The sequence below is a fragment of the Hippichthys cyanospilos genome, chromosome 13 (genome assembly GCF_059441005.1).
Source record: "Hippichthys cyanospilos isolate Australia breed blue-spotted pipefish chromosome 13, RoL_Hcya_1.0, whole genome shotgun sequence".
Classification (NCBI taxonomy): Eukaryota; Metazoa; Chordata; class Actinopteri; order Syngnathiformes; family Syngnathidae; genus Hippichthys; species Hippichthys cyanospilos.
In genome coordinates, this window is record NC_142381.1 from 4,637,428 (window position 1) to 4,648,612 (window position 11,185).

An 11,185-nucleotide genomic window follows, 5' to 3' on the forward strand; every position below is an offset into this window, starting at 1 on the left:
TTTGTTCGTTTTTTTTTTTTTTTTTACTAAAAATATTTATTCAAGTCCCCCAAGTCTAGACACTTTCTTTGATATGTCTTGTCATCATTGTGCCCTCAAAGGGTTTTTAAAATTATTTATTATTGATGTAATCTTGAGAACACAAAATTGTTCACATCTGTCCGTGAGGTGTTTGCAGTATGGAGAAAACTTTGGACCTTCAGCTTTAACAATTAGCTGAAGAATGTGGTCCAAGTTAAGGAATGAGGGTACTGAAGTGTAAGGGTATATGGGATTAATCAAATCCGTCTGCCGCTCACATGTAATAGCATAGATGTGTGTGTAGTAGACAGCTTTGGAAACTCTGGTACACATTGACTTGTCAACACATATTTCATGTTTTTTCAATAAGGATTTTATATTTTGTAACAATTATCTTGTCCTCCTGGGGCACATCTAAATGTACAATTTGCATTATTGATGAACATCTATTGTGATGGATCCGCTGTTTTGTAGTTTGTTAGGCAGTGCTCTGGTTTGCCTGCGTCATAGACTCATAATTTATGACAGGGATGCATACTTTCAAATCAGCGTGTCACTTATATCACTTAAGTACAAAAATAAGTTCTATCATATGGGACATTAATTATCATCGTAATAAATACTCTCGTGTTTGCCTTTTTTGGTTGAAGTATCAAGAAGACGGTGTGGCCAAGATGGCGGTTTGAGGAGACTGCGCGCGACAAAAATCTTGTCAAGACTATTCTATGATTCTAACTTTGGTAAGAGTTTGGCCAAAACCCTACAGTAAAATTATGTACAGTAAAAATATTCAAAAACATACACCAACATCTGGAAGAAAGTGTTACCACTTTTATTACGTTCACAGTTCCTTGTTTGTATCAGCCAGGTGTAGTGTCCATACAATGTACTCTATGATGAAACAAAGTTTTGTCACAAATGTTGAACACTCTTGATATTCTTGCAACGTCTATTTAAGATAAGTACTCTTCACATTAAGTTCTCTCCTTCAGTAAGGCAGACAACATTAAAAATTGACTACCAGCCCAGCCAATATATTGAATAGAATAAGAATGTATAAAAATATGCTTCATAGAGACGTATAAACATGATCAAAAAGTACTTCTTAAAAACAGCATGCTCCTTCAAAACTAAACAGCTTTTAAACTACTTTCTATGAAGTGATTTTCAGTTGTGACTGATGTTTTGAGCTGAAAACGCGACATAGGTGAAAATAACTGCAAACACGAGGACCATCTCAATTATTTTGCCTTGCAACAGAAGCTGTCATAAGACATGTCGTTATAGACGGTTGGAACTAGCAATAAAAGGCAGTAAAAATGAAATAATCGCAGCCATTATGACCTCCTCGGTGTCACAGAATGTCAAGGATTTGGTAAATATAGTATCTTCAAAGCAGCTGCCCTTTGCTTGACATTAGGCAGCATGATATCACCACAATATCTCAAGCATGATATTTTGATGACACGTGGGCACTGACGCTGCTCACTTTCATATACTGATTCTATTGAAATGCAGAAGCATGATTTGACACTTTTTACCCAATGACTCATGGTCATCTTTTCACACTCTCTTAAAGGTTATAAAAGCCTCAGTGCTGTTGTTAATTATACCAAGGCTATAATTTTCCTCTCTCTCTAAAGAGGGCGAGATCCGTTTATCGTTTTTCAAAGTGCAACAAGAAATATAGGATAATGCGCTGCCTGTCAAGCCACTGTATCATAGCGGTGCGTCAAGTCAAAGGTTGTGAGGAAGCCAAGAAAAATGCTTCAAAATAAACTGTACTTAGGGTACAAATAACGTATGACACGAACGGCCTTGATAAACTTTTATTTTTAAGTTTGTCTAGGAAGCATAGTCGTTACAACGCTCAACTAACGTAATAATTTTTGGCTTCCAGAGCGAACCGACTTTGATGTGAAAAAACACGGATGGGTGTTGTTCTGAAATGAAGCTCATTCAGAGCAATAAAAAACAGCAAAATTTAAGCGAAGCGCGACATTCTTTTTTTTTCCAATGGACTAATTTTTCTGTTGACTGACATTCTTTTTTTGCTGAGTTTCTTTTTTTTCCATGCGAGCGACCAAGGCGGTCGACGCATTGACCACCCCTGCTCTAGATACATACTCTGTATATGTATGTATATATAAAAAAACAGCATATATACAAAAATCTATATAGATGTAAAAAGAGGTAAATATACATACATATGACACGTAAATAGAGGTAAATATACATACACATGATATAGATGTAGGATATATAGCTATACATACCTACATACACAGGCATATATATATATATATATATATATATATATATATATATATATATATATATATATATATATATATATATATATATATATATATATATATATATATATATATATATGTGTGTGTGTGTGTGTGTGTGTTACTGTACAGGCAACTTGATACATACGTGTTGCATCCACTGCGTAACATCCAGTCTAGTCTCGATGTGGAGTGTCTCCGTAACTGTACAGTCCAATTTGGGCTATCTTTTGAAATCTTCAAAAGACACTTTTACCTGGCTCTAATAGCTTGTCCATTGCTAGGACTCACGGTGCCATGGGGTTTTCAGGTTAAGCATGCATGGTTATTTATGAGGAGCTTGTGTATTTTTGACTGGAGCGGGAGCTGGAACGATCTAGTCCATTGCCGTGGCAGGAGCCCTTCCACCCTGGCACAGAACCTCGTTCATTCAGTGTAGATGTTCCATAGCACCAGCAGCACAGGCAAGACTGTAGGCACAAAATGGTTATTAGTCATGTTTCAGGCATCAAAGGTCTCATCTGCGATACAATTTGTCCTCACATTCACAATGTGACTGAGTGTTGCTGTCACTTTTATACATTGAACTGCAAATTTAATCTATCAGTTGTGTTGATTTGCATCTCGCTTGACAGCCTTTTGTTTTTTTTAAGTTGTGTCTTGGCAGTCTCACCTGGAAGCAGTTTTTGAACTTCTGACTGACAAAGTAGAGGGCAATGGGGTTGATACAGGAGTTCAAGGAAGCCATGTTGATGCCGATGTGATCCATCACTAAGAGGAAGCTGAAAGAGGGAGTGGGAGGTGGCGACAGGGGTTTACGGTCAATTTAACAGGAAGTCACAAGACGGAGAACAATGGCTTCCCATGACGTGTGCGGTATATTTGCTTATGTGTGCTCCTACTTGAGGAGTTCACAGCGGTTGGGGTCATTTTCGTCGTAGACTGTTTTCTTCAGAAGACGGCTGAGGTGAAGTGGCAGCCAGCAGAGAGCAAAAATCAACACGAGGCAGAACACTGTCTTGGCCACTTCCCTTCTCTAGACAAAGATATATACAGACCCAACAAATTTTAAACAATCCACATAGAAAATACGAAAATATGCCGTTTCTGAGTAAATGTATTTGTCCTGAGGCAAACTGACAAATAGTTTTAAAATTCAAAAAAATACTAAATGAGTCTGACGTACCCCCTAAAATGACATTTTCTCGCACGCTGTAATGACAGCATGCATGCAAACCTTTTTAGCATGGTAGAAGTTGAAAAAAGGTGCAAATCACATCATACACTGGACTTGACATCATCAATCAGCTTTTCAAAAGAATAGGTAGAGCAAATGTATGTCCTCTCTTCTATTTTTCATATTTCTATCAAGTACTTAACATTACTTGAATGTCTCACTCTACATCATGCAACACCGTTATGCATATAATCAGAATAAGACAATGATTGGTTCGCCTTTCTTATTTACATAGATAGTTTCTATTTCTGAAATAAAGCTAACATTAGCAAAGATTGGCTACATTCAGACATCCTTTTTTGTTTTATTTTCCACTAGCACGGCAGTATTTATGTATTCAATCTAACTCAAATTTGACATTGCATTGCATCATAAAATTAATTTTACATTATTTTTAAACCGCCCAACAAACCAAGCGCACCACAGTGCTTGCAGTCGTACCTGTTTCATGTGGTCATTGAGTGCAATCCGCATGCCTTTCTTACGACTCAGCATCTCACAAGACATGAGGGTGTAGAAAATGCCTGTGCATGCCAGTGGCAGGCAGAAGTAAAAGCCCAACAGCCACCAGTCTTTGGCATTCTGGTAAAACTGGAAAGATGCAAACACATTCGGGAGGAAGGGGAGAACATTTTTAAACTACTTTGCGTGAACAACTTAACCAAGTTCTTTAACTTCAATAGCTGTATCCCGCTGTTCATTCTGTCAAAATTCCTCATAGTAATTTTCTCCCCTTTGTAGTTCATTGTAGGGAGTATTCTTACTTACAACAATTACCGTAACTAGACGAGCTAGATTGGGACATCATTTGGCTGTTAGCAGCAGGTGCCTGTTGCAGCTAACAGCAGCTCATGTTCGCTGAGGTTGTTACGGCATTATTTTTCAATAAATGAAGCGAGCAGACTGAACCAACGTCCGAGTCCACACAGGAATATTACTAAAACGAAGAGTATCATGGAAAAGTTATGATGTCTCCAGCTAGTTCAATTAAGAGTGGCAAGATGTGTGCGCTGTTTAGAGAACACGGAAAGGTATTCCATTTATTAATTGCGTTTTTTTGGCCTTAACACACAATCATAAACTTGGTGAAACAGATACTGCACAACATATTTATGGTAAAATGAACTCGAGTTGCGTCGCGAAGAAAAGGAAAAACAACTGCTTTGAGTGCATTCACCACACATTCACTGACTGCTCACAATGTGGGAAATCTGACATTATGTTTCCAATGATAATTGTTGAAAAAAATGTGAAATTTGATCATTTCCCATGGCATACCTTACTTGATCTCACGAGGTTGAAAAACACTGTAATATTAATCATTACTCTATATTTTTATCTATAATATCATTGTGAATAAAACAGTACAGTACTTCCCACTTAATTGGGAGTCCTGATTAAGTGAATGAATCAAAAGTGTTGCCTACCTTTATAAAATCGGAACTCTTCTCCGAATACAGCAGACACACATGGAGCTTTTTTCCTCTATAGGGAAACTCTAGGATGTCAAATGCGAGAGCTTCAGGGACTGCTAGCACCAAAGCTATCAACCAAATCAACATCACCTCCACTGCTTTCCACACAGGGATGCCCATCCCTTTCACCCTGCTCCATGATGTGACTGCGCGGTAGCTGCACATGCAATGCACACATATTTGTGTTAGTCCATTTGAGCAATTCACTTCAACATTTGTTTGTGGGTTACGAGCATACGTACCGATCCACACTTAGGGCGCACAAGCTGAGAACAGTGATACCCACTGAAGCTTTTTGGATGAATGGTATCATCTTGCAGGCGTATACTCCAAAGGGCCAGTCTTTTGCTATTAACTGCAGACAATAATAAAAGCAGACAAATTTGTGGTTAGGGAACAGTTTATTGCATTAGAGTTCAGTTGTATTCCTCTTTTTGTCTTATATGATGGTCAAAGCCAAAACCAACAGTGTGCTGTGTCTCCTTTCAGATAACTTATTTCTCCCTGGGGCTGATCAAATCAGTTCAACATCAGGGCAGTGTCTCCGGTTATTGTGTCTTGAGACCAAAAGTCTTTAACCCTCTAAAACCTCAATGGCCTTTTTTACACACGCTGACAACTTATCGTGAAACCATTATCATACATTATTGGAAGACTGATTTGCACGACAAAGAAGTAACAGGAATGGTAAGTTTTTAAGATTACATTTATTTTGATTGCATCAGTAAATTTCCAACCATCCAATTAGATCAATGAAATTGTACGAGGCCAGCTCACTTTTTGCATTGTCTAAGATGTAATTTCTAAATTATGGTTGTATTTATCATAAAACACCTGTGAATATCCATCCCTCCATCCATCCGTTTTCTTGAGCCGCTTATGCTCAATGGGGTCACAGGCTTGCCAGTGCCTATCCCAGCTGTCTATGGGCAGTAGGCGGAGGACACCCTGCACTGGTTGCCTGCCAATTGCAAGGCACGCGGAGATGAACGACCTCAAGGAATGGTATCATTCAACAAGTTATAATCAGTGTAATTTTAACAATAGTCTAATAGCACCCTTGTCACCACCTGGCGGGAATGGAGAACTAAGGGCATGGGGAAGGTCACACACTACCTCTGCCCGAAGTCAGCTGGGATGGCTGGGTTTCATGATCATTACTTCAAAAATATTTGAAAAGCAATTAATGCACACCTGGAACTACTGCAGAGGGAATAAATGACGCACGGTAGATCTCTGAATTATTCTCGAAATAAATTGGATGGCGGGAGGGGGTCTCCACTTGCAGACGTCACAAGAACAGCCTTCATCCATAAGGGGATACAGCTGTGTGAACATGTGCCAGTCATGCAAAGACCAGCGAGTCTACTTTTTACTTGAGCCAGCTTCCCACGCCCTGATTTTTGATACAAAAGAAGAATAAAGCCAGGATAGGCCAGGACTCAGCTGGTTGTGTCTCACCATGACATAAAATGACGCAAACCCCAAATTTTACGATGCACAAAGACAAGGTAATTACCAAAACAGAGAAAACTCCACCCAAGCGCACATTTAAACTGTGCTTTGTGCTTGACTTGCACGCTGCATGAAAAACGATAACTGTTTTAACTTCTTTTGAAACAATTGTTGGCAGTGCTCATAATATACTGGCCAAGAAACCTAAAACTTAGTGTCATTCCAGAGATCCCAAATTGATTGAGGTGTTGATGTGTAAAGGGAAAAATATTGTAAAGTTTGATAGATAGCCAGTGTTCCCATTTTTGTGTCTTGTCCTGTATTTACCAAAACAGTTCACCTAAAATCACCCTAATTAATTTAAAAGAACATATATTTTGCGAATGGATGTGACATTAAATCGTCGACAGGATAATTCCTTGTCCCATCGAGTGCCAGACCATTGTTGTCTTTAATTGAATATTTTAAAGAAAGTCAAGATGAAATGGGCCAAAATTTAAGATGGACGGCCTATATTTGGAAATTTGACATTTATTGGCATCTGCTTTTTTTGGAAGAAATCATCTGAAGAAATAAATTTAAACCGGGTTATTTCGGCACAAATGCAGCCGTGCCTCTATCTCCTGCCAGCTGTTTCCTGCACTATTCACCCTGTCCTCTTAATTGGTTAAGCAGCAGAGGCAGAGCCTCCGAAGAAGAAACTGTCCTCACACACACTGGAGGGTGAGAGTAACAGTTTTCTTATGTGAGATGTTCCATAAAATATGCAAAATCCATCCCTTTTCTATAGCCGCTTATCCTCACAAGGGTCGCAGGCTTGGTGGTGCCTATTCCAGCTGACTAAGGGCAGTAGGCGGGGGACACCTTGAACTGGTTGCCAGCCAACTGCAGGGCACACCAGGACGAACAACCATTCACGCGCCCAATCACACCTTAGCACAATTTAGTGTGTCCAATACACTTGCCATTGATGTTTTTGCAATGTGGGAGGAAGCGGGTGTGCCCGGAGAGAACACACGCCGGCTCGGGGAGAACATGCAAACTCCACACAAGAAGGCTGGAGCCAGCTGGACTCTGAATTAAGGCGGACGTGCTAATCACTCCGCCCAGATTCAAAATTATACACAACAATTCAATTAAGCACACTTTTTTTTTTTTACCTTATACGCATTGATGGGGATGGCGATGATGATATAAATTAGGTCCCCCAGGGCCAGGCTGCCAATCAAGACGTTGGGTCCATTCCTCATACACTTGTTCTTGTATATAATTCTTAGCAGCGTGGAGTTGCCTATGATCCCAACTACAAAGATCAAGCAGGACACAATAGTGTTCACATACTTGAAGGCATGCTTAATCTCTGTGCGATGGATGCACATGGGGGGAAAGGAGCTCCTGGGCTGTGGAGGTTGAAGTGAGATGGAAGCATTATTCTTGAAGACTTCAGACGTGTCAGGCACGGTCGGGGAGTCCCGGATGAACCGAGAGGCCCAGGCCTCCACGACCATCAGGAAACAGAGCAAAGCGATTGCCTTCATTGTGAAGAAAGGCGAGGTTCTTTCACAGGGAGGTGTTTCCTCAGTCAAAGGCACGCAGCCGTCTCAACACACACGAGTCGACATACCCATTTTCCACACTTATTTGCTTTTGGCTTGGATCCCTTTCTAAAGATGTTTGTCCTGCGGAGAAAAGAAACAAATCATCAGAAGCCGAAAATTGTTTTAGAGATGAACATTCAAACGGGCTTGCAAGATACTTGCATTAACCGTAATCATTCTCAAGGTCTTGAAAGTATTTAACATCCATCCATCTATTTTCTGTAGCCAATGATCCTCATTAGGGTCACACACACACACACATATATATATATATATATATATATATATATATATATATATATATATATATATATATATATATATATATATATATATATATATATATATATATATATATATATGCATATTTAAAATTTGAAATCTTGAAAATTTCCATTAATTTGAGGAAATGCTATATCGAAATAAGTAGGTTTTCTTTTTAATGATCTGTCTGTTTTATTTTTGTGGCAAAATTTGTGTCATAAAAATATTAGTTGTGTTGGCATTGGTGATGACTAAAGAATTGAGTACTTGTGTTGCTATTGGTCTGAAAAAAAGTGGATAAAGAGTGCCAATTTGGGGTCCCCCACCAGTCAATCACATGTCTGGCAATTTTGAAGTGCAGGTTGTTTCAGAATTCATCCCATGCCAGCTTTGTTAACCTCTATATTACTGATGTCCCTGTAAAAATTTATCAATAGTTATTTCTGAATATGGGGCAAAATTTTGTGAGGATTTGTGAGCATTATGATAGATGAGCATATTTTGGCAGAAAGAAAATCCTCAATGCAAAAAAATATGATGAAGTGATCATTGAGTATTGCCATGTGTCAAGCAGAGCCAAGTGGCAAACAAATGGTATGGTGATAATGGTATTAACAATTTATGAGTTGGATGGGAAACTAGTCTGCAGGGCATGTGTGTGCATGTGTGTGTCATGTGTTGCCCATAGGGTAAGGCTCTGCCAGGTGCAACTCCCAGTACAATAAAAATATCTGTTCACAAAGCACGATTCCTTAATCTCAAATCACATGCACACTGTCTTGGAAAAAACTTTCTTGGACAATCATAGTCGATACTCAACTGATTTGAATACTGCTTTAAACTATAATGTTGCAAGATGTGGACAAAATTAAAAATTAAAAGGAGTAGAAGATTGAAAAGTATGCATATTTGAAACATATGTACACCACTGGTTTTAAATCAACCTTGGATAACAGTTGTTTTATGGGGACGGTGGTAAATTCCTCCGTGCAAACAAACGGAAATAGATCAACAATGAAATTAAACTAATAATAATAGCAATATTTGCTATTGTATTTGATTAGATGAATGCTTACGCCTATTTTAACCCGTGTGCAGTATTTTGCAGAATCCTCTGATCTTAATATCCAATGAATCTTACATAAAACATTGCAAGAAGGGAGCTGAAATTTCACCCACATGTCAAAATTATCAAAATTCAACGCAAGGGTTAAACTAGTGGAATTTTTCAAATGATCTTTGTTTAGTTTCACTTAGCAATATGCCATATTGTTCAAAGAGAATAGACATTTTCCAAATTGAAGAGATTTATTTCCACCAAATTTTGTCATTTCAATCGGCTTCACCGAGTAGTCACAAATTAATCACAAACACAACAATTAACCAACAAAATATTGATTTCCTCTTCCGGAATTCAAACTAACTACATTTCAACAAAAGTATACTAGTTATTTCAACCGGTCAAATTGAAAATTCACGGTTAACTATAAAAAACAATAGTAACAATAAAAACCTATAAAACGTAATCAAAACGCGTTTGTTGAACCGTTCAAAAGTTATCGGCACGTTGCCCTACAGTGCATTCTATCTTTTGTTTTGAGTGTTTTTGTGTGCAATTTTTCCTGCACGCGCTGATTGCTATGTCACGTGATCACAATCAGCTGATTTTGTTCGATCGATTTTTTACACGTGTTGTTTCAGTTCATAAAAAATGGTCATCCACTGGCACAATGCACTAGTGAATATCAGTAACGATCTTTATGGTTCAAAGGTCCATCAGGAGCTGAAATTCACCGGAGGCTTTTTAAGCACGATATGGCAGCAGTGCACAGCAAAAAAAAAAAAGAGAAGATTGAGGTAACGAATAAGCAGAGAAGACATGCAGAAAGGCAGATGTTTATCGACCTCTACTGCAGACAGGACACCGCAATGAGCAGAGCATATGGTTGTCTGACCAGCCAATCTTTATAGATGGACTTAACAAAATTGTGGACTGTTGAAACAAGTGCATCAAAAAAGTTGTTGGCAGAGCAGCATTCATGTATTCATTTTACTCTTGTGTTTGTGCAAACAGCTAAATGACAGTAGTAGTAACAGTGGATCCTTTTTTGACATTTTAGCTATATAAGAAAAAATATTAATAAAAAAAACGGTAGCATTCGGCTAAATTTGTTTACAGTACTGTATTACAATTTCTGTCTTATTAACTTTTCAACAATCGTATTTACTCACCAGAGCATACGCTTCAATATAAAACAAATAATCGGTGCGAAACCTGTTATTCGTCCAACGTGTCCAAATAAAAATTGCAATGCTCACTTATTTCATCCAAAGTCGCTCAATCAGGCCTGCTTACCATGGAAACAAGATGCAGCGAGTCTTACTTGGTATTAAGTTCCCGCAACAGAATTCCACCAAATTTCCAGTAATTGTATTGTTGGCAAAAGCAGTTGCTACGCAGTGTCTAGTCCGTCCTGGTTTTGTTTGGCCCTTTTCCACTCGTTCTTGCGTGAGCTCCTCTGCCTCTCTGGAGCACAAAGCGCGGCTTTATATGTGCCTAACACACAGCCAATCACGTGACAACCTAGCTTCCCAAGAGATGCTTCATGCAAGAATTTCATATATATTTATCACTTATGAAAGTGTTTATATTACTTTTCTCCACATCACGTAAAGCCTCCACTGCCGACATGAACACTTACCAATACGAGCTCCCCCCCAAATATACTGAAATTGAAGTTGTTTTTTTTTAAGGTGAGGAATAGCTTTGACTGTCAAGTATTACTTGAAAATGTGTATAAAACATGCCTGTAGTGGTTGCAAAGCCACTATAATTCAATA

General features: G+C 38.6%; 1 protein-coding gene across 3 annotated transcripts; it reads right to left on the reverse strand.

Moving 5' to 3' along the window:
- Positions 1-2,399: 2,399 nt before the first annotated feature.
- Positions 2,400-10,853, reverse strand: LOC148413542 (endothelin receptor type B-like). Of its 3 annotated transcripts, none has more exons than XM_088431763.1 (8): positions 10,729-10,853; positions 7,643-8,161; positions 5,270-5,382; positions 4,980-5,184; positions 3,994-4,143; positions 3,218-3,351; positions 2,989-3,097; positions 2,400-2,785 (listed from the first exon to the last, which is right to left on the reverse strand). In XM_088431763.1, the coding sequence occupies exons 2-8, from the start codon at positions 8,018-8,020 to the stop codon at positions 2,645-2,647; spliced, it is 1,230 nt and encodes a 409-aa protein (XP_088287889.1). In that variant the 5' UTR covers positions 8,021-8,161; positions 10,729-10,853; the 3' UTR covers positions 2,400-2,644. The 3 variants fall into 3 exon arrangements, with proteins under 3 accessions (XP_088287889.1, XP_088287887.1, XP_088287888.1); XM_088431761.1 differs by having other exon boundaries at positions 10,701-10,853; XM_088431762.1 differs by having other exon boundaries at positions 10,577-10,853.
- Positions 10,854-11,185: the final 332 nt, after the last annotated feature.